This window comes from Brassica rapa, chromosome A09, assembly GCF_000309985.2.
Source record: "Brassica rapa cultivar Chiifu-401-42 chromosome A09, CAAS_Brap_v3.01, whole genome shotgun sequence".
In the NCBI taxonomy this organism is placed as follows: domain Eukaryota; kingdom Viridiplantae; phylum Streptophyta; class Magnoliopsida; order Brassicales; family Brassicaceae; genus Brassica; species Brassica rapa.
Window position 1 is genome coordinate 37,788,571 of NC_024803.2, and position 26,446 is coordinate 37,815,016.

At 33.7% G+C, this 26,446-nt stretch overlaps 6 protein-coding genes across 9 annotated transcripts; 3 read left to right on the top strand and 3 right to left on the bottom strand.

Annotated features, from left to right (window-relative positions):
- The first annotated feature begins 83 nt into the window (after window positions 1-83).
- LOC103842004 (dof zinc finger protein DOF3.7) lies at window positions 84-2,340 on the top strand. 4 transcript variants are annotated; one of them, XM_009118603.2, is made up of 3 exons: window positions 84-357; window positions 965-1,472; window positions 1,557-2,340. In XM_009118603.2, the coding sequence occupies exons 1-3, from the start codon at window positions 334-336 to the stop codon at window positions 1,922-1,924; spliced, it is 900 nt and encodes a 299-aa protein (XP_009116851.2). In that variant the 5' UTR covers window positions 84-333; the 3' UTR covers window positions 1,925-2,340. The 4 variants fall into 4 exon arrangements, with proteins under 4 accessions (XP_009116851.2, XP_009116848.2, XP_009116849.2 ...); XM_009118600.3 differs by having other exon boundaries at window positions 965-2,340; XM_009118601.2 differs by having other exon boundaries at window positions 974-2,340.
- Window positions 2,104-8,987, bottom strand: LOC103842005 (serine/arginine-rich splicing factor RS31). The gene is made up of 5 exons (XM_033281415.1): window positions 8,376-8,987; window positions 8,121-8,230; window positions 7,802-8,019; window positions 7,392-7,691; window positions 2,104-7,305 (listed from the first exon to the last, which is right to left on the bottom strand). Exons 1-5 carry the CDS (start codon window positions 8,437-8,439, stop codon window positions 7,236-7,238), a joined length of 762 nt encoding a protein of 253 aa, XP_033137306.1. The 5' UTR covers window positions 8,440-8,987; the 3' UTR covers window positions 2,104-7,235.
- A 226-nt stretch (window positions 8,988-9,213) lies between these two features.
- LOC103842006 (AAA-ATPase At2g46620-like) lies at window positions 9,214-11,870 on the bottom strand. The gene has a single exon (XM_009118606.3). It carries the CDS (start codon window positions 10,906-10,908, stop codon window positions 9,457-9,459), a length of 1,452 nt encoding a protein of 483 aa, XP_009116854.1. The 5' UTR covers window positions 10,909-11,870; the 3' UTR covers window positions 9,214-9,456.
- A 3,188-nt stretch (window positions 11,871-15,058) lies between these two features.
- LOC103842007 lies at window positions 15,059-16,673 on the top strand. The gene is made up of 2 exons (XM_033281414.1): window positions 15,059-15,817; window positions 16,273-16,673. Exons 1-2 carry the CDS (start codon window positions 15,178-15,180, stop codon window positions 16,449-16,451), a joined length of 819 nt encoding a protein of 272 aa, XP_033137305.1. The 5' UTR covers window positions 15,059-15,177; the 3' UTR covers window positions 16,452-16,673.
- Window positions 16,493-23,063, bottom strand: LOC103842009 (cytochrome P450 78A9). The gene is made up of 2 exons (XM_009118608.2): window positions 22,004-23,063; window positions 16,493-21,846 (listed from the first exon to the last, which is right to left on the bottom strand). The coding sequence occupies exons 1-2, from the start codon at window positions 22,979-22,981 to the stop codon at window positions 21,226-21,228; spliced, it is 1,599 nt and encodes a 532-aa protein (XP_009116856.2). The 5' UTR covers window positions 22,982-23,063; the 3' UTR covers window positions 16,493-21,225.
- LOC103842353 (ENHANCER OF AG-4 protein 2) lies at window positions 17,189-17,878 on the top strand. The gene has a single exon (XM_009118966.1). The coding sequence runs from the start codon at window positions 17,189-17,191 to the stop codon at window positions 17,876-17,878; it is 690 nt and encodes a 229-aa protein (XP_009117214.1).
- Window positions 23,064-26,446: the final 3,383 nt, after the last annotated feature.

Here is a 26,446-nt window from a genome sequence, read left to right on the forward strand (position 1 = left end):
TTAAGCCTATTTTTCCTTTTCAAAATATATAAAGAGGGACCAGAAAAGAACTAGAGAGGGAGGCTATGAGACATTATTATCACTAGTCAAAAACAACAAACCCTTCTTTTGCTTTTTAATATTAAATATTAAATCTTAATTTTGCAGGTTTCTTCTCTTCTTCTTCCTTCCTCTTGGCTGCTTTCTTTCATCATCCATAAAGTGAAAGCTCACGCATAGAGCCATACCGTCCCAAAAAAATAAGAAGAAGCAAAAGTCCAAAAAATACTCTCCAAAACATTCTTTCTTTGCTCTTTACTCTCTCTCTCTCTGCCTTTCTCTTTGTCAAAGTTCATGGATGCTACGAAGTGGACACAGGTACGTCAAAAAGATCTCTCTTTGATATATCTGTTTGTTTCCTCTTCTTTAACTCTCTCCATCTCTCTCTATATATATTTATATCCACACTGACTTAGTCACATACATAACAATTTCTTATGATGCTTCTCGTGGTTATATATATGTCTAGTCTCATACAGAGAGATATGTCTATATGTATGTTTTCTTTATTTGGATTTGTTTTTACATATGAATATTTGCATGGGAGATTATCCGTTTCAAAACTTTCGAAAGTAGTTAAAGAAACTTTGTTCTCTACAAGTTCACCTTTTTATGTGATTAATTATAGATTTTGATTACTAATGGATAAAAAGGTATGATTTGTTATTTACCTTTTGTTCTTGGTGATCCAAATTGTTTTTCTATACGGTGCTTTAGTTTCCTTTTCAGAATAAATTTTCCTTTAAAGCACCGACGATATAACCACAAAAACCCTAATTTTTTTTTCTTTCTGTTGAGCTTAATTATTACCCAAATTTTACTTAATTATCACCAAACCCTAATCTTGGCGAGCTTCAAGACTCGGTTTTGCAGTTGTTATTATTGTTCTATTTGATTCATTAGATCTTTGCCTTAATTATTATAGGGTTTTCAGGAAATGATAAACGTAAAACCAATGGATCAAATGATTTCAAACACCAACAACAACACATCGCAACAACAACAACCAACATTCATCACCACCACAACAAGGCCAAACGCCACCGCAGCCAACGGCGGCTCCGGCGGAAACAACAACAATACGGCTGCTACGATGGAAACTAGAAAGGCCAGACCACAAGAGAAAGTAAACTGTCCAAGATGTAACTCGACGAATACGAAGTTTTGTTATTACAACAACTACAGTCTCACGCAACCAAGATACTTCTGCAAAGGTTGTCGAAGGTATTGGACCGAAGGTGGCTCTCTACGCAACGTCCCTGTTGGAGGCAGCTCAAGAAAGAACAAGAGATCCTCAACACCTTTACCTTCACATTCCAATCCCAAGCTTCCAGATCTAAACCCACCGATTCTTTTCTCAAGCCAAATCCCTAATAAGTCGTCAAAAGATCTCAACTTGTTGTCTTTCCCGGTCATGCAAGATCATCATCATGGTATGTCTCAGTTTCTTCATATGCCAAAGATCGAGAACAACAATACATCATCTTCAATCTATGCTTCATCATCTCCTGTCTCAGCTCTAGAGCTTCTAAGATCCAACGGAGTCTCTTCAAGAGGAATGAACACGTTCTTGCCTGGTCAAATGATGGATTCAAACTCAGTCATTTACTCATCTTTAGGGTTTCCAACAATGGTTGATTACAAACAGAGTAACAATAACCTTTCGTTCTCCATTGATCATCATCAAGGGATTGGAAACAACACCATCAACAGCAACCAAAGAACTGAAGATAATAATCATACTGATGACATGAATGGAGCAAGTAGGATTTTGTTCCCTTTTTCAGACATGAAAGAGCTTTCGAGCACAACTCAAGACAAGAGCCATGGTAATAATACATACTGGAGTGGGATGTTCACTAATACAGGAGGATCTTCGTGGTGAAAAAGGTTAAAAAGAGATCATGAAATTATTGGCATCTCTTCTCTCTTTCACCTTTTTAACTCCTTATTTATTATATTTTTACTTTGATGATCTTTTGTTCTTTCTCACATGGGCTACTTTAGTTAAAGTTGTCAGGACTTAGTCTACAGATAGTCCTTTCTATTCCTTCTTTCGGGTGTTGTTTTTTTTAAATAGTATTAGTGTGTGATGATAATTTTCATTAGTACTGAGGAGTGAGTGCTGAGGGATATCATACGAGGGTAGAAGAATAAGTGAATATGAGTGCATTGTGTGTAACCAGTGAGATCTGTATTCATCATTTCTTCTATTTGCAGAAGTATTTGTGTAATTCACTTGTCTTTATTTTTAATCAGTTTGATCTATATTTAAGTGGTGTAAACATAAAGTTTGGTACATTTTTATTCTTATTGAGTGAATACTGCATAAGTTTCATATTTACTAGCTATCTAATTTAGTCACTGCTATAGCAACAATTCATCACTTAATAATAATATATATAGTCACTGTTATAATAACAATATATCAATATCGCTGTTTCCTGAGATGGACAGCAGCAACGAGTGATTGCATGGAACCATGCACTAAGCTAAAATATAACAGAAGGCGACCAAAAATATGATTGTGGCAGTGTTCTCTTTGTCATTGCGAATGCTAGCAACAATTCTATTAGCTGTTTTTGTTTTGTTACAGACGAAATATGTATGCAAGTGATTCGATGTATCGCAAAGAGTGATAGAACACATGTATGAACCATGGGGAAAATATAACTGAAAATTTTATTTCTTTTTACATAGGTTCTAAACGGTACCTAATAGTGGCAACATATACATAGTAAAAATAATCGAGTATGCTGATATTCGTATTTGAAATTAAGAATCAACGTATCAAGTTTAAACTTTAAAATTATTTGATGGTAACCCAGAACTCAATGCATGTGAACGGAATTACTTTTCTCAGAATTTTCAGCTTTTTCAGTTTATATAATTCACAATTATTACCTTCTAGACAACTACTCCCATACTAATGAATTAGTTGGAGTAATTAATATATAAAATGCGCCCATACTAGTAAATTCCATCAAAATTATGTGTTATTTTTGTTTCTCCAGTAATTTGTGTGTTGTCAAATAGTCACAATCCAGTAGATATACCATTTGGCATTTGCAGCGCAAAACTTAAGTCTCAATAATACAATATAGTCTTCTCACTTCTCAGTTCAGAATTTATACAACGGGTGATTGATCCCAAAAAAGAATTTATATAACGGGTGGTAAAAATAAAGAAAATATGATTGGAATGATTATCCACGAAGAGTCATGATTGTCGAATCCCAAAGCATCACATTTTGGAAAAACATTTACATTTATAGCGCTCTTCAGCTTTTTTTTTTGACTTTTGTGTCCGTGCATGAACTTAGCAATGTTTTATCCTTTTTATCGGAAATTCATCACAACACCCTCTAATATATGAGAGCTTTTTTTTTTTCGAAACTGTAATATATGAGAGCTTTTTCTACGAGTAAATATCATAAACAGCTATTTAATGGTTGTGCATGTTCATCGTCAACATAATGGTTGTGCTGACTTACTAGCAAAAAAATCTATTATTTCTCCGATTGATTGGAGTTTGTTCCAATCTTGTCCAGGTTTTTTGTACAACAATATTTGTGCTGACAATAATTAATAAAATCTTTTAGCCGAAAAAAAAAAAAAAACAAAAACAAAATTCCTTAAACGAGAGTTATTCTTCTTTGAATAGAGAATTATTAAAAATTTAAAATAAGAAGTTTCAAGCTGGGAATTAACTCACTAACATTATTTAAAAATTACGCCTATACGTTAACCTGCTCCAACTAAAAGCCGTTTATAACATTCATTAACTTAATACTCCGTTTCAAGTATGCGTGGATCTGTAAAATATGGTCATATTAATGAATCATCATCATTTGTAGTTAAAAGTAATTAAATCCCTTGAAGCAAACACCCACTAAGACCCGAGAGACGACAACAAGCTTTTCTTCAGTTCTCGTTATTACCAGTTTCAATGCGATGTCACATTCCACTCCACATTTTCATTATCTAAATTATTAAAAAATAATGATAATCAGACCGTACCCTTCACGTTCATCCACCTAATCCGCTTATTAATCTTTCAATTAGATGAAAGTGACATTTCTAATTGATCCATATAAAATGTATATACACATTTAACGTTGGTAATTTGAGAAATCGTAGTATTATTTTCTATCATAAACTTCACTGTATAAGCACTACATTTCAGAGAATTTAAAATTTAACTCGGTAAAGGTTACCATAACCCGTACACCAATAAATTAAGTTCTTTTCTGTTGCATTTATCTTCTAAATTATAAGCCAGTTGGGGAAGCTACACATATTTTCGAAAACTTGCAATGTTAAAGGAATGTTTTAATTTATTTTTAATCAGTATGATAAAACAATTAAAATGATATGTATCAGATATTTATTAATTTGAAATAAATATACTAAGTATACTTTTGTCGGAATAGTATAAGATAAATGTGAGTATGAACACATGATGATTAGTAGCTGGCTTGAAATGCGGAAGTAGATGCCCACTTTATAGTGCCCGCCAACCAAACATGATTTTTCATTGGGTTTGTGTTGTTTTGATTATTTAATTACTGACTATATTTGAATACTACTCGTAATTACATTTAAGTATATAGGATAAAATCAAACGCGATATTCTCGTAGTCTATAACAGATCTAGATTTATCTGCGCATGGTCGCTTTATTCAAAATAATCGAGAAAAAAATAGCGCAACGGATCCATCGAGTCAACTATATTTTATTTTAAATACAGAAAGCTGTTATCTTCAGGCCAAAGAAATCGAAGGAATAAAAGGACCTGTCTCGAAGATAAAGATGAATCTAAATCAAATAATATACTACTGGACATGTAATAAAAGTGACGCACTGATTCTTTTTTTAATTTTAACTCATCATCTACTTCATATTAACTAAATTCTGGGAGTATATGGTTTCACCAGAAGTGATTCAAGCACACTTACAGACAAAGTTCTCTAGTTTCACAAAACAATCACAAGAATCACTTATTGGATCTTAAGCTACATGAACTGAACTTTGCTGTAATTTTAACCCAATGAACACAAATTCTCCCTAAACCAGAAAAAATTGTCTCTTAAAACCACATACTTAAACCACAATGAGAGAAAACAATGAAACCGAACGTAGCTAAAACTAATTCCGAGTCTTTAACTATTAGTAAATAAACCTCATTCTCATTAATTAAGAAAATGTACAGAGAGGTGAGTTTATAAACAGGACTAAACCGAAATCTATCTTGGTATAACTCAATATGTACTGTACCGGACTCAATATACAAATATGACTCTATATACAATAACATTAACATCTCAAGCATTTGTCTCCACAAGATAAGCATGCCGCACACAGACAAATGTGACGCACTGATTCTTAGTCGTCTAAAAATATACAAATGACTGTTTTTAGTTAAGAAAAATTAATAAAATAATTTCTTAACTTTTGAAAATAAGCAAAAAATATTAACTCACAGACATATAATCATCAATTTCTAATCAAACACAAATAAATTTCATACCAGCCATTTTAAATCTACTAAAATTAGCATAATTACTTATATTTAGCAGTATAACAAAGTTAAAATGGCTTACTAGCTCAATACAAAAATGATTATTTTGGAATTTCAGTTTAAATGTGAGAGATAAAACTTGTTTACTTCAAAACGACTTAACTGAAATTTGTAATTTTTAAGTCTTATGGTATTAGTCGTTGGGTCTAGAAATCATTTGAGATTTCTGCGGTTGCCAAAAAAAATTATAATTTTTCATCTCGAATAGAATGTTTTATTTAAGCATATATGTTAAAATAAACATAGAAATATTATATTTACAAGTGAATCAAAAATAAAAAATTGTTAACAAAAAACTTAACTTAAAACACAAATATAATATAAATTCAGATATTACATAAAAATAAATGTGTTTAAACTCAAAACAATTTTAAACACAAGCATAAAAGTTAAAATTAAAACCTTAAACATGTTATCGTTAGAAACATAAATCAGATTTAAGCAAATGAAAACGATGAAGAAGTCAAAGCGCAACATCGAACAGCCATACACGTTGTTACTGTCCAATCTTTCAGAGACAAAGCACCACATACTTATGACAAATGACATTTAATGTGTTCTAAACTCATTTTAATGTTATGTCTGAATTTACTTTAAATTTATGTTTTAAATTACTCCATCCGTTTTTTAATATAAGTCGTTTTACAGCTATGCACGTAGATTAAGAAAACCATTAATTTCTTATATTTTCTAAACAAAAATATCATTAATTATTTACCTAACCACAATTCAACCAATAGAAAAATAAAAGATATATTACCATTGGTCGTACAACATTAATTATTAATAAATTTTACATAGAAAAACGAAAACGACATATAATTTGGAACAAAAAAATTTGTCTAAAACGACCTATATTAAAAAACGGAGAGAGTACGTTTTATGTTATAATTTTTTTTTAATTTTTGATTCATATTTTAAAATGTTTTCTTTTAAATTTATTCAAAACAATTTTTTTGTCAGCAAAACATATATATTTAAATAAGTTATTCTAATAGAAATGAAAGACTAAATTTTAACTAAATCATTTTAATTCTCAACTTTTAAAGTAGAATAAATGTATTATATCTATGTTGACCAAAATATTTCAATCATGTTAAATGTAACCGATAAATATGTGATACTAAACTATGGGTTGTCGAGGAGCTTAAAATGTTTTGATCATCAGAAATATGAGATTTATTCATATTTGACTAGATGTCAAATAATTAGAATGGCATGTATCTGAACTGAACTTTTTTGAAGTTAGGAATTATATTCTTGATTTTCCATTTTAGACCTTCATCTTTTTAATTCTTATACAAACCTTTTTCTCAAAGATCAAAATTCAAAATCGTCATTAACAAGATTCCCAACACATATTGGGCCTTTCCGGCCCATTTAACCCCACATGAGTCCACCTTATGAGTAGCGTAACAGTGCACTGCAAGAAACGAAGACATAGAACTCCACTCCAATTCTATAAAGGAATTCATAGTCAAGGTACCATTACAATCATCAGGGACACAAGTTATAGTAGTGTTTTCAGACTAATATCAACAACATATTGTAACTCGAACACAACATAGAAAAAACACGCTAGAACTCTACCATTCTACGGCTGAGATACCATTGTGTCACAAGCATTCTTGGTAGCTTCTGGTTCTGCATTCTTCAGATTTTCTTCCTCTTGGAACTGGAGATAGACTATACAATCAAAACATTACCATCAACATTTACAGAGACATCCCAATGAGTGCAAGTGAGAAACCAAAGCCATTATTATAATTTACCTTCTGTATCTATCATAAGAAGAACTCCTTTGTTTACCATTATCAGGACTCATACGTCCATAATCTGCTGGACTCATGCGTCTTTCACAAGCTGCTGGACTCCTGCGTCGTTCATAGGCTGCTGGACTCCTCCTGCCTCTGTCATATTCAGGGCTTCGAGGACGACCATAATCAGGAATTGGACGCCTATGATACGCAGGGCTAGGAGATCTCTTCGGACTACCACCACCACGTCGGTCATCTCTTTCATCGTCATCTTCTAAGCCATACTCAACAGCAATAACCTTGCCCAATATTTGGCTGCATGCACAAAAGGTGATGTGTTCGATAAAAAAAAAAGCTGCTACCACCACCACCATGTTAAATATTTGGATAAAGAAAAAGTATCAGGCGGCTGTGTAGCTATTTACCTTCTTTGAGTAGCTTCAAGGGCTTTTGTAGCATCTGCTTGAGTTGCAAACTGAGCAAATGAGTAGTTGCTCCTGATACGTACGTTGATGACCTTTCCATAGGGTTGAAAGTGCTGTTCAATGTCGACTTCTTTTGTTCTAAAGGGGTCGAAGTTGCAGACAAACAATGTCTTTGTAGGCTTCTGATATGACCCATCACCATGCCTGCTGCGTTCACCCTGAAAACCAGACAAGTAAAGAGTTTTTTAACAAGTAGGAAACAAAGTGAGAGAGCTTCACGAAAAAAAAACGGGAACACTATATATATATATATATATACCCTCCTCCCCCATTCAACTGATAGTCTGCGTTTCTCAAAACGGTAATTGTGAAGCTTGCGGATTGCATCTTCAGCATCCCGTTCATCTTCAAAATACTCAAAACCAAACCCTGCAATATAAAAACACGAGAATAAGAAAAATGCGACACAAAGATTGACAGTCCCTCCGGTCCATAAAACCTGCAATGCTGTTGATTAGCCAATAAAGCAAAACAAGTGTGCCCTATAAAATAGCTAAATAGATATATACAACACCTGCATATATGTGAAGGCTGGTGTACAAGAGATGTAGAAGGCGTTTCCATGGTGTAGTAAGCATAACAAAGCACACACAAAAAAAAACATAAATATTCAAGAAAATTCCGAGTGATTCCTAGGCATGCTTCAACAATCTGGATTCAGTTGACTTCCTTCCATCTGAGCGTCGGTGTTTTGTATAGACAGACATAGTCCAAAGTTTCTCTACAATCAGGAAGAAGATGGCAAGCAAGCAACTCATGTTCCTTTTGAAGATACCTGCGACCAAATAGATACTCAATACAAGGATCCTCTACTTCAATAAGACCTTTTTACACACTACTTCACAGTTCAGACCAACACATTCAAATACAAAGCCTAGGCCAAACAAACAACGATTCTTCCACGTGCAGATTATCAGTCATTCCCTATCGCCATAGAAACTACAAGATGCAAGAAACGTGACGCTTTACCAGATTTGATGTCAACTGGAGATTAAACTGATCAAGCGTGCGTGTTATTAACGCCGTAACGTCATCAGGGGTGAATTAGGAGATTACATAAATTATAATGGGCCTTCTCTACAAATAGGCCCACACTATAACTATCGTTGGGGTCTTTTTTTTTCTTCTTCTTAATCTAAAATCTTTCAGTCGATTAGTATAGTTTTTGGCTTGTACTAGAGTTGTGTATAGTTCATGTGAGATGTGTTATAGAAAAATCCAAAAACTTTTAAATCAACATAAATTATGCATTAAATAAGAAGGTAAGGAGTATAATCATTAGGTTGGTCTATGTGACAACCAGTCTGATCCCCCAGTTATATGACTATGACTATATCCAATTTATAAAAGCATTAAAAAAACAAAATGTGTGTTCATCAAGAACTCTAATTTTCTAAATTTACATGAAAATTACAAATTTAAGCTGTTTGGAAGAAGAAAAATGGTTTAAAATGTAAAAAATGTGAGTCATCAAACCATAAATATTAAAACTTATGTACATATTCAACTAAATACTGAGGAAACAATTGTTTTTGTTCATACTCTCACAGCCAATCACAGATCTCCACTTGTCAGTTGACTTTTAAAGTTTCAGATCACGAACCGTTCCTTAGCTCCCGAGTCAGATTGAACGACTGAGATTTCCTGTTGCTTTTCAACCTCAATAGTCCGTACAACTTCTTGAACTCCTTCACCGCCGGCGAACTTCCTCCGCCGCATAAAGGCCCACTCGTATCTCCTTCGTAATCTTCCGACGACGCTCTTTCGTGAAACAACCGTCTCGTACTCGCCGGAGTTCCCCTCCGATCACCGTCCGTTTGCAACGCGTTGATCACCGATTTAAGCGCACGGCTCGGCGAGTTTCTGTTGGCGATCATCAGTTCTCCGATCTCGGCGGGGCTTAGAGACGCACCGTCTCGGAATATGCCTTCCACTTGAGGGAAGAGCTTGTGCTCCTTCAACCCCAAGTAGCTGCTCGCCAACGCCTTAAACGCCGTGAAATCGCATAACGGAAAATGGATGTGAACGTCGACCCGACCCGGACGGAGCACCGCCGGGTCGATCTGCTCCTTAGACGTCATGGTGAAGACCATGATCCGTTCATCCGCGGCGCATGAGCTGAGAATCCCGTCGGTGAAATTCAAAACACCGGAAACGCTCAGAGCCGTTGATTTAACCGAGAGGAACCGATCTAGATCCTCGATGACGATCACGGATCGACACGTGGTTTGTAACAGAATCATCTTGAGATCCGAGTCGTCTTCTACTTTGGATAGATCTATATCGTACACATCGTAGTTTAGAAAACTAGCCATCGCCGCCACGAAGCTTGATTTTCCGGTGCCGGAAGGTCCGTAGAGAAGGTAGCTCCGTTTCCACACTCGTCCGAGTCGATTGTAAAACTGTTTCCCTTTGAGAAACGATTCGAGATCGGACTTCACTTTGTCCTTCAGATCCGCCTCCATGGCGATGTTATCGAAGGTGCAAGGGTGAGTAAACGGAATCGATCTCCATCTCCCGATCTTCTCCTCGTTTCCGGCGACGTTCATGAACAGCTTCGGCTCCTTGTTCCTCTGCTCCAGCTCCTCCGAGACTGTGTGTATATGGTTGAGATAGGAACCGAGGATCCTCCGTTTATCAGCTTTTCGGATCTTCAAAACGAAACTCCTCGAACCGTCTTCGTCTTCTCCGTTGATCCAACAGACTCTAGCGCCGAGAAACTCGTCTCCGATCACCTGGTTCCGATCGAGACGGAGGATGATCTCGTTTGACTTTCTCCCAGCGAAGAGGTTTGTGTAATCCGAATTCTCGATGGAGCTGAGTGAATTCAAGTAAGCGTGAACCCTACGGTAGAGTTGATTCTCCTGCAAGTTATCGTTGAACTCAGGGACTCTGTAGAACTGATAAACGTGAAACCAATCGACGATCTTCATCCGCCATTGCTTAACCGTGTAAATCAAACCGGTTTTGAACAATACAACTCGTACCAAGAACAACGCCACCACCAAAACCGGTATCCCTATAACCGAGTTCCGGAGAATCCCCATGATCTGAAATGTCCCTAGAATCTAAATGAATGACTACGTAGAAAGAATCAGAGGCATGTTTGGGGTATAAAGAGAATCGTGAGAGAACACTTTAGGAAGAGAAGGAAGGAAGATCTTTTTGAAAGGAGGCGTGGCAGGGACGGTGATAGTTACCGGTTAAGGGTAGTTTCGGTATTTTGGTAAATATCTGTCACGGCGTTTTACCGCTCGGTTGGTTTGAATGGTTCAATCATCACTTGCACAAGTAATGTAATGTAATGATGCTTACGTCCACAATTATTATCTTAATCCTTTTTAATATAGTTATAAAGTTTTCAGATATTTTTCTTTATTAGACTACATATATATTACTATTACTTACTGTATATGGCTAGTTATCAATTACTATAATATGTTTCCAAAAAATTCAAATGATCATTTCAAATCATCATCATGATTAAGAGCCTGAGGCTGAGTGTTCTAAACCAACAACAACCATATGTAATTCTTCAGGTTTTTCTTTCTTCCTAACGTCGAGTTTTAGTAATGAAATGGTTAAAAATAAATTGGTTAAAAACTTAATAAGACTACGCATACCTCTTGGTAGTTGATATGGTCGCTAGCTGGATCAATCTTGTTGGCGTTACAATAAGCTTATGCAACTATATCGATCGTGACAAACTCTGAAAGTCAACTTGGTTGGCCAAAATTGTTTCTTGATTTTTTATTTTTCTATATAAAGAGAACGAAGGAATTTTATGGCTCGAATATTCGGAATACATTGGATTTTAAATAAAGAGAATACGTGTGTTTGTCATTGTCTTGCGATCAAAATTGGGAGTGTTTTTAATTATAACATCGATTTTTTTTTACAGAAAACTAGTAACGAATATAGAAATTTATCTAAAATTGATTGGGTAGATTTGGTTTCAATTTCGTCATAATCAATTTCGGAATATATTGGATTTTAAATAAATGACTGAACATCGTATGTAACTATGTATATACAAGTACATGTGTTGAACCTCCAAACGATAGTATCTTCGCATCAACAAATATATCCCATGGTAGACGTCTCATTCGTTGGACACTTGAAAGACAGTAGTAATCATTTGATCTTGACTTGGTAGCCTCAGGCGTGTTGTAAGTTCGCTATCTATTAACCTACGGTTTTGAAGGATTGTCAAGTGTATTTGGATGTGAATATGTGAAGACATAGTATCTGGATTCAAGATGAGGTCCTAATATCATAATAAAAGTTTTTTTTATTAAAGGTTTCCTAAAAGTAATTTACATGAAACGCGAATATCAACTACAGATAATTAAAGTGGTCCTAACATCATAATACATAAATTTAAGATTAGCAGAGTATTAACTCACAGTCATCATGCACTTAGTGTATAATAATTCTATCAACTTCATCACTCGGATATATGCCAATTGACAACGTCAGATTATCACCACAAATCACGGATCTAAAAGCGATTAAACATTTAAAATCTTTAGTAAAAATTCGCTTTTCCGTACGTTATACCTATAATCTAATTACTGCATTAAACAAATTTTTTGCAGGAACCCAAATCAAATCGTTGACAAGAAAATACTTTCAAATCAATAACAAACAAACTACGTAATATATATTACATGCATGAACAATGATTGGAAAACCACGTGTGCATACACTAAACATGGAAATTCACAGTCTGGACGTATAAATTATATTGAAGTTTTTTACTCCGACCAAATAGTATTATACTTTTGTCACATAAATCATATATTAGATGGAGCATCAGGGGTGGATATAGATACCAGGACACAAGGCAATTAACATGTGTGTGTTTTCGTCAAATATACCAAGGGTTTGGACTGCTGTTAATTAGCATCTTGACTATTAGATGATGGACGTTTATTTATTTATATATATTTCTAAATGTCGTCGCTAATCAAAATTTTGTCTAACCTTTAACTAGCAAGTTCATTACTTTGTGTGTTATTTGTTAATGGTCTTGGAAACATCGAACTTTACTCTTTAATCATCATAAGTGCTGACGAACCAAATTGGCCAACCCTAGAAAAAATCAATTAGTCCAAAAGGACATACCTATATGATTTCATCATAAGTGCTGCCGAACCAAATTGGCCAACCCTAGAAAAAAATCAATTAGTCCAAAAGGACATACCTATATGTTCTTCACAATCTTTGATCCTGTATGAACACGTGTATAGACACATCGATGATTTTATTTTTATTGTTACGTAGTGACCAACATGATTATGGAAACAACCAATTATCCTATATATTTTGCTGTCTCTGCTTTTGGTGGCAGAACCTAAAGAGAGAATTCAAATAGCCTACCAAACACCACCTTTAACCTGATGCTACGTATCTGGACAATTTAGGCAGAAGTTAGGAATATAGAGATATCATTGATATACCAAGAAATTAAAGATTAGTATATCGATACTAATGTGGTCCGCAAATTTTAAACCCTTGAATGAATGAAGCGGTGTACATGTCTCAAAGCATAATTATCTTTTAAATTTCACTTTCGGTTTCTTAGAAGAATATGTAAATATGTTTTTAAGAAGTTGAATCAAACAAGAACGTTTTCTTTATTAGTAATGTGGCGAATGAGAATCATCGACAATCATATGTGCCCTCATCATGCCAACCTTTTTTTGGCTGCATGAGTTGTTTCTGTTGAAAACACTCCTGTTAGGTATAATCCAATGTCTTGGCTCTGTAGTTTTGATTTGCTCGGATCGTGTTTCTATTATTGTAAGCAAATCTTTGTTTCTAAATTTAATATTTAGTCGAAAGGAAAGAAAGAGCTCTCTTATAATAATATGTTTAATACGTCTGGTAGAAGAAAAAAATCACATTCACTTACTTTAAGGTGTTTTCATTTACTTGCTTACTACCATGTTGATGAGAATCTAAATGTATATACTCCTGAAACTGATATTTCTACAACATCTACAAGTAATATTTTTTTTTGGTATAGTGTTAAGCTTAACATCTTCTGTGTTGTTTTATTTTTGGCTGCTTCTTCCTCTGTTTCCTCTTTGTAATAAGTTGTTCAATCTACAAGTAATATTGATAATGAAATCTGGTTTTGGATGGAGAAGCATTGATTTTAACGTGACGCCAATGTATTACTGATCACTTGTCGTTTAGATTTTATTATAATACATTTTCGCGTTGAATCATTCTTATGCAAAGGGATGAAAATTCAAAAGTCTTAAAGTCGAAGATAAGGTTGTCTACATGATTCGGTCATCTATTCCTTGTGTGTCAATATATGATTAAAAATGGCTAATTGTTCATTGAAAAAATAATAATTTAGATTTCGATCCAGAGTTTTGGGTTGTCCAAATTTTTATTTTTATTTTGAAATCATAGTTATACATGATCATGCAGACCAACAAAACTTGATACTAAATATTAATTATTAACATTTAGACTCTAAATTTTATGAAATTACATCATTATATATCTGATTGACTATCAAACTATAGTCATATATACTAGTCTATCAAACCTACGTACTATTTATTAGAAATACTTTCAACTAAAATTTTGTACGATTACAAATAAATGCGTATACATAGCCATCGCTCAAAAGAAAAAAAAAAAAAAGGCAATCGCTCATTTGTTTCTTTTTTTTTTGTATATAAATAAGGTAGTATAGTACAAATAGATTTGTGATTTGACGCTTTAGTCTGCACTGTGCTTTCTGTTTCTCATGTCATGCATATGTCTATTGACTGTAAAATGGCGCAATCAATGATTCTATGCATGTTTATGACGACTCACGCGGTCCACAGTACACACAGAAAGTCACAGAGATACTCCAACTCGAAACTTTGGCATTTCACAATTTACAAAAGTCATCAAGACATCAACCATCTTTGTTCGATGATAACCAAGAGCCAAAACTTTCTGTTCGTATTCAATTTGGGCCGAATGCCTAGGCTCAATAAAAAAATGTTCTCCAACTAGAATTAATATGAAGAAACAAATATTATGGGCTGTATGGGCCCTTAAAATGGACTCTAGTATACATTAATGCCCAGTTAAATGTTCAAGGATATTGACACTATAGGTTTTATTATTATTTTAAGTAGCGTTCGTATATTTTGACACGTGAAACTTTCGAGGAGTTCTCTTATCTGTTTGGTTCGTTGTTTGTGCGGTTAAGGATCTCTCTCTCTCTTGTTTCTTCTCCTCTCTTTTTGCCATGATAAAATCATCTCTGTCACAATTTAGCAAAGTGAGACAGAGAGAGTATGGCGACCACACTTCATTGTCTCTCCACACTCCATCTTCTTCCTCGCACCACCCATCGTCCTAAAACTCTCAACTCTCTCAAACCAGCCTCCAAGGCGCAACCTCCCAAGATCCCAGAACTACCCTCCATTCCCAACGCCCTCCAGCTCCTTAAATCATCTTCCCTCCCTCTCGCACTCACCGCATTGCCCTTTCTCATCGATCCACAGGATGCAGCAGCAGCTGGAGGACAGTTTGGGATCCTGGAAGGACGATCGTTCGCGTTGATACACCCAATAGTGATGGGAGGTTTGTTCGTATACACTCTATACGCTGGTTACTTAGGTTGGCAATGGAGACGTGTGCGTACCATCCAAAGCGAGATCAACGAGCTCAAGAAACAGGTTAAGCCAACTCCTGTTTCTCCCGATGGATCCACGGTCGTTGACTCTTCGTCGCCTCCTTCTGCCACGGAGCTTGAGATCCGACGGTTGACGGAAGAGAGGAAAGAGTTGGTCAAAGGGTCTTACAGAGACAAACACTTTGACGCAGGCTCTGTTTTGTTAGGGTTTGGTGTTTTGGAGTCTGTGTTTGGTGGTCTTAACACTTATCTTCGTACCGGTAAACTCTTCCCCGGTCCTCATCTCTACGCTGGAGCAGGTATTATTTCACCACTGACGATATCTCTTGAGATGTTTTGGTCTTTAGGACTCGGATGATTGATAGAATGTTGAAAATTTGAGGAAAATAAATAATATCCTGTTGTGGTTCGGTCTGAGATTAGGAGCCAAATTTGGATTGGAAAAATGTAAATATTCGGTTTAGTTTTCCGGTTCGGATTATTACATAAGGTTTCTAGAGGTATATAGCGATTTCATTTTATAATATCATGAGATAATATAAGGTTTTTACTAATATCAGTGACAAAGTCCTACATCAGAATTTGTAGGATTTAAGTAGTATATAAGAGATATATGAACCAATTTAATTACTGTCAATTGGTTTTGAGTCTAAATTTTATTTTTAACTACCATCCAAATTTGATTTCTTAAAAAAAAAATCGTTAATATTAGTGCATAGATGGTCAAAATATGAATTGATGGTGGTGGTTGCAGGGATAACGGTGCTATGGGCTGCTGCAGCTGCTTTGGTGCCGGCCATGCAGAAAGGGAATGAGACGGCGAGGAATCTACACATTGCGTTGAACGGTCTCAATGTTCTTCTTTTCATTTGGCAAATCCCAACAGGTTTTGATATCGTCCTTAAGGTCTTTGAGTTCACCAAATGGCCTTAAACCCTTCACTTGTTGTGGTCTCTTCCGCTTTTGTTTTTGTCTTTTTCTTGTCTTTACAGTTCTAGTTGTTGGACTTGTAATGAGTCTTGACTATATATATTGCAAAGTCTTATGCAACTTTTTTTGTGTGTTTGTAAATGCTGAATTGTAAGAATCGTGAGTGCATACTGATATGATATATGGCTCAACAACACTCTTAGACATGTGTTTTCAGAGTTTTAATTTCTGCTGTAATGGTTTTATCAATGTACAAGAATTTACGTACTTTGACTGATAAAATATTTAAACTAAAATTAGTCTCTTATACAACAGGAATATTAACAACATAAGTGGGTCGAATTTGTGGAAGCCAAAATTCTAGTTTTGCTTTTTAAGTTTGGCATTTCACTGTATTTTATACTCTCTGCCACAATTCGAATTTTCACCCTTAAAATAAGATAAGGCGAACAAAAAGTGTAACGTAAAGAATATATATATTAGTTTTTAATACAAAATTACAATGAGCAAATAAATAAAATGATTTGAATGAAAACTATTGATACCAATCGTAATATGTGGGTTTTGAAAGCTGCATCTGATACCTTCTCGTACATTATTAATATATGTTTTGGTAAACTACATAATTAATCTATTTCTAAATAACACCACAAAGCATGTATAAAGGACCAAATCCCATACCTAAATCCCAAAACCGTTGCATTATTAAAACTAAATATCATAATTAACAAAACCAACTAATGTCGAATCCATCGGGTCGTTCCTGGTACCGTTTCTCTGGCGTCGTCCGGCAAACACAAAACTCTTCACGCGACCCATCTCCTCCCCGCCACGTCATCAAACCACCACGATCTCCGCCTGCTCCGCCTTCACCTCCTCCGCTGCCTCAACCGCTGTCCACATCATTACGTCCACCACCAAAAGAAGTGCAAGAGCCTAAACCGAGTCCGGTTACATCTTCACGGTCTATAAAACACGAACCAGCTAAGCCTAGGGACGAGGGAGAGGTCACTCATCAGAAAAGCATTCTTTCGGAGAAAACAAACCTCGTCCACGGTTCAAACGAGGAGCAGCAACACGAGTCTGATGACGTTATTATGGGTACACAAGGCGTCATAACCATTTCAGGTGAAAACAAAGGAGCTGTGATGGAGATTAAACGGTCACCGATAAAGACACATGGCGTCGGGAAAGGAGAGGATAATAGGTCAAACAACTCAAAGAAGCATAACGATAATATTGGTGGAAATCTACCGATTGATGGTTTTGTAAACAGTAACGTTCAGATAGTAAATGGCTCTGTCGTCTACAACTCCTCGGAGACTCATCATGATCCTGGCGTTCATCTTAGCCTCTACTGGAAACCTAACTCTGGCAATGGTTTAATTGTTAAAGACCATGGAAACGGCTACAACAGCTCAATCAACTAAATCTATTAAGAAAAAATATTGAAGAAAAACTTAAACGACTTACACAATTGATACATTGTGATTCTCATAAACAATAATGATTTTTTATTATTTCTGCATTTCTAATAATTTGATATAATACTTTGTCTACGCTGGTCCATGTATATAAGTGTGAGTGCTTCCGTTGATAAGCCTAAGTAATATGTAAGACTATCATTAATGGTTTCTATTATTCTACACTCTCTTTTCCTTTTTAACACTTCACGTCATATTTTCTTTCTTTCATCTAATTCTTCAACATTTATTTCATTTCTAATTTTTACACTAATTTTGTTTAATAAAATTCAACACACTATCCTACTATTTTCAATTCATTTTTATCTTTTATAATTTACAATTACATATTAATAATAATGTTGATTATGATTAACTTAAAGAACTAAAATGACATAATTTAAAATAAATTTAATTTAATTTAATTTTGTATTTCTATTCTTGGATAAAGAAAAATTAATAATACTAAAATTAGTATTACTAAAACAAATAAAATTACGAAACTTCAAATACAAACATACAAAACAACAAATAAAACACATAACTTAAAATTAGAAAAAAAAATTATACCAAATCAAACAAAACAAGTGTCTATTAATAGAAAATAAATTTTTATGAATTTTGAGATAAAAAACTTCAAATTTTAAATAAATTTGTTAGAAATAATTAATGTCGAATAATTAGAGTAGAGTAAAAAAAATCAAAAATCAGAAACATCTAATACAAAATAGACATCTAGCTTTATGGAACCTTTGTTCAAAAAAAAAAGCTTTAAGGAACCTTTTTTTTTTCTTTTAACATGTTGAATAAATTCAATTAGTTGAATGTCACGTCATTGTTTAATTTTTTTCAACAACTTCATTGTAAAAATCAAGTAGTTTAATCATTTATTCAACATGTCCATTGCACATAGTCTAAATGGTCTTGGGTTTTCAGAAGTTCTCATGTACAAAGTTAAGCTAAATCATTTGTGTTGTATGGATACTAATTGGTAAATGTGTTACCGCTGATTTAACTTAACTTATTGTTGTAGCTCATACTGTTCAAACATGTTATCAATAATGAACTTTTAATCTTACATAAGTTTTAGTTGAGTGATATTGTGTTAACTTTTGAGTTATATCTGTTGAAAAAATATAACTCCTTTCTACATAGTTATATTTATATGCTATCAAAGAATCGATCAATATATTCATATGTTACCAAATAAAAATAATCCATCAGTATATATATGATAAACAATTTTAGCCAATCTTGTTGTAATTTGTAAGTCAGCATGTGTCAAGTCGTCGACGTAGTGAAATTGATGTAACAGAACAGGACAATTTATTTAATCTACATGACGCCATTAAGAAGATGCTACATAAGAAATCTTTATAGATACTTATCCAATTTTTTAGATCTTTCAATAGTGTATATGATTAGACCACAATTAATTCAAATCTTGTCAGATTTTGTTCTTTCCCATTGCTTATGTGCCTACTCCTTATTAGATTATAAATACCACCACTCTTTAATAATTCATGTGTCACAATCTTCTTATACTATATATTATAAATACCACCACTCTTTAAACTATATAACTCTAGTTATAAATATTTGTATGCTCGAAAAGTTCAAAACAAAAAATATGTAGGTTAGACCACACACTTTAAAAGTGATTTCAGTCAATATTCTTCTCATATTTAAACAGCATATTATTTTATTAAAATTCGATTATTGTTAAGTTGCCAATTTTAGAAAGGCGACGAGTGTATATTAATTAGTTTGTCTGATCAATGAAATTAAAAGTGTGAGCAATAAATTAGGGTTTTCCAGTGTTGCTATATTTCTCAGATCATTCTCCTAAATAGATGTTTAGTAGATTTAGGCAAGTTATAAAGGCCTGTAGGTTATTTTACTTTTCTTGATTAATTGTTAGTCGGTGAAAATGCTCTACTTTCCACAAATGGAGTCTTTTAGCAGCCGCAATATCGAAGGAGAGTTCTAGTGGATCATGCACTGCAAATTACTTTCACCTAAGAACTCGCCACTTTTCCGATATGCCTGTACAACCACAACGCCTGAAGAAATAAACACACTAAAAGGGGACTGGTAGACGCTTTAAGGACATTTTACCGACTTAATTTTCAACATATCTAGAACCGTAGAAACACCACTTTCATAGGATACCAGTCCGCATACAGGGGCTATGCGTCCCTGAAATGTTGAGGGGTATAAACATTTTAATAAGGCTTTAACAAAAAAAGTTTTTTTTTACAAATTTGGGAATCTTTTTTTTATATATTTTTTTGAAAAATATTTAAAGATCATAGTTTAATTATTCACTTCGCTATGTTCTAAACCAAAACCAGCAGAAAAATAATATTAAACAGCGATCTCGACCGAGGACTTAGCCAGAGGTCTACAAGAGTCGAAGAGAAGGGGAAAATTAGCTAGTAATCTTTTGAAAAACTTAACTTTTGGAATCATTCGTCCTATATATTTATAAAAACGCGTTGTAAAGTTCTTGTAATGAAACGGGACCAATATAAGAGTCTCCCAATATAATTTACGATTTGCCATTAAAAATAAAACAAAAGAGAGCGTATGTCAAATCTGCAACTTTTATAAAGTCGAATCTTATATATTTTTGGCTGTGGAAAAATGTGGAAAACAACCCCTTAGGTTTCTTTGCTAACTTTTAACAAATATCTCTTTTTCACATAAAGCATCGATCGATAATTTGAAACTTTAAGGATGTAGTCATGTAGAGAATTTAAACATTCTCCGAATATATATAACTTGTTTCATTATCATGAATTGGTATTAGCCTAATGAATCCACCATCTCCAATATTGTTATGTGTCTTGTCGGAATAAAAGCTTAATTAAAATAAATACATTATTGACGAGAATGGGTTTTGTTTATCTGCATGATCAGTGGAGGAAAGAGTGATATAATTTTTGCATGCAATCGGGGATGTGTTCGCGTTCAAGCAAATAACGTTTCCCAAAATTACGGAGTTATTATTAACCCATATTATTAATTATGTTTACAAAAGATAAACATTCAAACGAGGACATTAATTTGTAATATTTAGATAGGAATTAAAAACCACATATAAGTTGCAGAATCAACTATTGTTTTCCGTGACATCAAGATAGTATTGATTAATGCTTTCATTATATTCACAATACATCACTCCTCACACCACCACTCACGTTACGTATCAAGAAAGTGTTCATAGCCTTTCTTGTCTTCCTTTAATTTTTTTCTTTATTTTCTTTTATGCCTCGCACACTAATTTCTTTTTCCTTCAACGTATAATTGCATTAACCGCGCCTGCCGCTCAGTTTAACAGCAAGAGGATTAGCCATCTCACACGAGAGCCTCAGTTTCTCGGACAAGTCAACAGTCTTTTCACCTGTAGGTGCAAACCACTCAAACTCGTGCATAAGAGTAGCGATCCAATACATCACGGTGGACAAACCAAGATTCTTTCCAGGGCAGACCCGACGGCCCGACCCGAACGGTGCTAGCCTCAGATCCGAACCAAGAACCGAGAACTCGACCTCACCTTCCTTTGCTACAAACCGTTCAGGTTTAAACTCCAAAGGATTTTCCCACACTTGTGGGTCATGTGCTATAGCCCACATGTTCACCATTGCGGTGGTCCCTGCCGGTACACGACGGCCGTCAATGATTGTGTCTGTGATTGCTAAGCGGGCCCACGACAGAAGTGGGCCTGGCGGGTGAAGCCTCAAGACTTCTTTCACAACAGCAGTCAGATATGTAAGAGACGCCACGTCAGATTCTTCCACGGTTCTTGATCTTCCCACGTTCTGATCAAGCTCGTTGTGAACCATTGACTGAATATCTGGATGAAGGACCATCCTAGCAAGAACCCACTCGATCAAGACAGCCACCGTGTCAGTTCCTCTGAATATCATTTCCTGTAAAACCCACAAAAATGTAATTACTATGTTGTTGTCACATAATTGCATTATTTAATTAATTAAAAATTGCAAACAGATTTAATAAAAATGATTTATTGTGTTCTTTTTGTCTATTTTATCGCAAAGTTAAAAAAGACATGTGTACGTAACGTACCCAGAGAACGGCGACCATATCCGGGTCAGATAACTTATCCTGACCATCGAGAGAGAGCAATACGTCAACGAAGTCGCTAGGCGAGTCACGAGTTTGATCACGGTGGTCAGAGATAATCCGGTTCACGAACCGGTTTACTTTAGGTACAAGATTAGAACATCTAGACCGGATTCTCTGAGGATCAAATTCCGACAGCCACGGGAGATGATCGGTCCAGTTAAGTGTTCCGAGTAAATCATAACCTTCTTCGACCAAACCACGAAGCTCATTAACTTCATCGTGTTCATGCTCAAGCTCGTACTCTTTCCCGAAAACAGAGCACATCATGCTATTAAGCGATGCCGTTTTGATCAAGTCACGAGCAAAACAGAGTCCTTCGTTGCCGCTGCTCTGTTTCTCGAGACATTTCACGATCTGATTCGCGATCACACGTCTCTGCGTTTCAGAGCGTTTGATCTGTTTCGGGCTGAAAAGATGATTAGACGCGATTTTCCTCAACGTTCGCCAGTAAACGCCGTAAGGAGCGAAACCGATAGCCCGGTTAAACATAAGGGAATACGCTGATTCCTTAACCGGACGGTCAGCGAAAACCGGACTGTTTAGAATCTCTTTAGCTACATCAGGGTTGCACGTGACGATCACGCGAGTATCTCCCAAGCTAAACGCCATTAAACGTTTGGCTCCGAATTTCTCCGCGGCTGCGGCTATGCAGCGGTGAGCTAAAGCGTTGGACATGAGAGACATGCTTCCGACAAAAGGTAAGCCTCTTGGTCCGGGAATCACGGCGGTTTGGTGACGGCGATGGAGGAAGTATTTTCCCCATGCGGGTCCTCCGGGATGAGACCAGTAGAAGAGAGAGACAGCGAGGCAAGCCATGGAGGCTACGAGAAGAGAGAGAGCGAGATGGGTTTGAGTAAGGAGGCTACATTTGGACAAGAGAGCGAAGAGTAAGCTGCTTGTGTCGAGCTTGGTCGCCATGGAAGCAGAGAAAGAGATAAAAAAAGGTGAGTGGCTTTTTGCTGTGGGGTTTGAGATGAAATTGCTGCCTTCAGGTGTTTATATAGGGAAAAATGGGAAAGTCCCCCTCTTGTCAATTTATAAAGATTATTTCTGAGAACTAAAAATTATTTCATTCTTTATATCATATCTTTTTATATTCCAAAGGGAATGTTGTCTTTTGTATTTTATATGGAACCTATTTAATATTTAATGATAATATTTATTATTAATAGTGAGATCTATTTTATTAAAACATAATCATACAACTTTTTCATGTCTGATTTTTTAACTTGGATCATCTTCTATAACGTATTAATTAAATGTACGTTTTTATAATATCCTACAACAATTATTGAATATAGGAACTTTATCAAATGTGTGTTTTTTCAAAATAAAATATAAAAATATTTTCAATAATTTAATCACAATATCTTTTAATATATTTTCATTTTAAATATTTATATATATATAAATAAAACAAAATATATCGAAGAATAGAATCTTCAAAATCTCATTATTATTTTATTTTTTATAAATTAATTTATTAATTTCATAATTAGTAAGAAAAAACTACAAATCATTATTAATTATTCTAGTTATTATTTATAAAAGAAAACTAATAATTCAATGATATTTATATTTTATATATTTATTTACTCTGTTATATTAAAATAAAACTTAAATATGATTGTAGTTGACAAATCACATTACACTGATAACTTAACATAAATTTTTAAAGATATAAAATTGCATTCATTTAAATTTAAAATAAATAATACAAAATATATTCTCATAACATGTTAAAATTAGTAGACTATATACACTATTTATACAAGAGTGAATTTTTTAATTTAGCTTAAATCTTATATTGATATTTATATATTATAGAAAAATAATTTTAAAATATAAAATTTTGATAAAAGTATTTTAATTTTTAAAATGCGGATCCAAATCTTGTTTATTTTTAGTAGTGATCTTTTTTGTGTGTACTTCATTCTATTTAACCGTCAGTATTATACTTTATACCTGATGTATTTGGCCAATTTGCCTTTGCTTGCTTGAAATATACAAATTACATAATGCAAAACTGAGCTTGTAATTGTTTCACTTTACGGTTTAACCTATTAGCTACAACTTTGTGTATTACTTTACATTTTCTAAGAACCACAATTTCATTTATCTTTTAGATGTATAACAGCTATAGCAGGAAAGTAACTGATGAAAAATGCAACAGAAAAACTATGCAAAACATTTTGAAGATAATCACAAAATCTTTCGTTTTCTTGAGGTTTACCAACACATATTGTGTTATGGATTATGTGGGTGCTGATAATTGTTTTAATTGATTAAACATAAGCCAAATCAACATTTTATTTTAGGAATTTTTTTTGGTAAAGCGAGACCTTTCAGCCACAAGAAAAAAAGTTGATTAAATGCCGTCACAAAAGTTGTTTAAATACAATGAATTAAAGACTATTTATTCATCAATCTATTAGACAAATACACATCAAAATCTAAAAGTGCAAATATTTAAAGTGATTAAGATTTCATACCACTTATAAAACTTTTCATTTTATTAAACAAAACGTAAACTCCATTTTCATTCATGGAATTGATTGTAAACTGAATGTTCATCTCAAAAGACCATTAAAAATGGTTATAAAGTTTAAAACGTATAATGTTAAGAGATATAAATGTCATAAGCCATTAACTTAACTTATCGTGACGGTTAAATAAAACTGGTGGAACTTTGTACTCACCATTATGAATTCATTGTATTGTAAATTATACATAATTTGACTGTTAAATAAAATTAATAGAACTTCATAGAGTCAATCTTGTAAATTCATTGAATTTGTAAATGTAATTCTAATCAGCATTCTCACCTTCTAATTATACACATATATACGCATATATATTATCTCATTTTCTAAATACTACTCCATCCATTACAAAAAGATAAATTTTTTAGTATTTTCACGCATATTAAAAAACTCATTAAACTACCATAATAAATATATCGTTTTCTGTAATTTTCAATTTTCAACAATTTTTAACCAATAGTAATTCAATAAATTCAATTAATTTTCTTGAAATTTACATTTTTTTCATAGGAAACACAAAAAATACTTCTTTGTAAAACAATTTTTTTTTAAAGTTTATCTTAATGGAACATAGAGTATTATTCATGATAGCTAAAAACTCTAGAATTAAATGCGTGTTTAACTATTAAAAACGTTTATTTTTACTTAATGTGAACATCAAAATACGTATGTCTTGGTGCAGGTAATATGTATTTGATCACAGCATACGACATCAAGATTTTGATATTAATACCTGATTGTTATTTCTAGGAAAATAAACCATACAATATGTTTGTGCACGGTTGCAGCACTATATAGTATTGTGTTTACTAGCAGTAAGCGTGTTGAACAATTGAGAATAATATCTTCGTTGTGCATAGACGACATAGTCCATGATCGTAACGCTTTTCTGCATTATTAATCTTTTACCTTTGTTTTTATAAGGATTAATCTTTACCTTTGTCGTCAACTGTTGTTTAACTTTGTATACGTTAATATATATCTTGATTATTTTATTATCAATACTAAATACTCCAAAGCAGATGAATAATAAGGGCTGATATACATAACCGTTGGGGTAACTTGAGTTGTAACTTGTGACTTGTGAGGCAAAGTGAGATTACATTTAACGGTTTAGCGCCGCCATGAACTGAATGACAAGTTCTGCGCGCGTATTTTGTGATACTTTGCATGACGCATCATTATCATTTATCAGTAGAGAACTATGATTTTATCATTTTTATTAAAAATAATAAAATTTATAAAAAGATAGAAGCAATCAAAAATAATATTACATTTTTTATAAAAATAAAATAAAATACTTTATAAAAGACACGCTTCATTTAGTTTGTACTTTTCTCTTATCCTTTTCTGTTTATTTTAATTTCTAAAATTGGTTGAGATATCAGCAGTAAAATTATCCTTACCGACTGATAGAAATTACCTAATATAAATCATAGACGTCAATTAAGCAGGGAATTCGTATAAGAAACTAAGCATAAGATATTATAATGACATATAGAGGATTCAAAACCAGTTAATATAACTAAAACCAACAATTAATTATTGGTTACTACTCCATCCGTTTCAAAATAATACATGTTTTAAGATTTTCACACTTATTAATAAAATATAATAAAATTTAGTTATTAATGCATAGTTTTTTGTAATTTTATATTTTTATATTTCTAAACCAATAAAACTTCAACAAATGCAATTAACGTTTTTGAAATTCACATCTTTCATTATTAGTTGTTAAAAATGCATTGAAAATAAAAAAAACTACATTTTTTGAAACAGTTTTTTTAGAACATGTATCTTTCTGAAACGGAAGAAGTAATAATTAAAAAATTACGCTGAC

Excerpts from the sequence above, each read along its gene's own strand:
- LOC103842004 (XM_009118600.3), top strand. The coding sequence starts at position 334 with ATGGATGCTACGAAGTGGACACAG. Across the intron at positions 358-964 it reads ATGCTACGAAGTGGACACAG|GGTTTTCAGGAAATGATAAA; the intron begins GTACGTCAAAAA and ends TAATTATTATAG.
- LOC103842005 (XM_033281415.1), bottom strand. The coding sequence starts at position 8,439 with ATGCTTACTACACCATGGAAACGCCTTCTACATCTCTTGTACACCAGC. Across the intron at positions 8,020-8,120 it reads CAGTTGAATGGGGGAGGAGG|GGTGAACGCAGCAGGCATGG; the intron begins GTATATATATAT and ends TCTGGTTTTCAG. Across the intron at positions 7,306-7,391 it reads TCTTATGATAGATACAGAAG|TCTATCTCCAGTTCCAAGAG; the intron begins GTAAATTATAAT and ends TTGATTGTATAG.
- LOC103842006 (XM_009118606.3), bottom strand. The coding sequence starts at position 10,908 with ATGGGGATTCTCCGGAACTCGGTTATAGGGATACCGGTTTTGGTGGTG.
- LOC103842007 (XM_033281414.1), top strand. The coding sequence starts at position 15,178 with ATGGCGACCACACTTCATTGTCTCTCCACACTCCATCTTCTTCCTCGC. Across the intron at positions 15,818-16,272 it reads TCATCTCTACGCTGGAGCAG|GGATAACGGTGCTATGGGCT; the intron begins GTATTATTTCAC and ends TGGTGGTTGCAG.
- LOC103842353 (XM_009118966.1), top strand. The coding sequence starts at position 17,189 with ATGTCGAATCCATCGGGTCGTTCCTGGTACCGTTTCTCTGGCGTCGTC.
- LOC103842009 (XM_009118608.2), bottom strand. The coding sequence starts at position 22,981 with ATGGCGACCAAGCTCGACACAAGCAGCTTACTCTTCGCTCTCTTGTCC. Across the intron at positions 21,847-22,003 it reads ATATGGTCGCCGTTCTCTGG|GAAATGATATTCAGAGGAAC; the intron begins GTACGTTACGTA and ends TGGGTTTTACAG.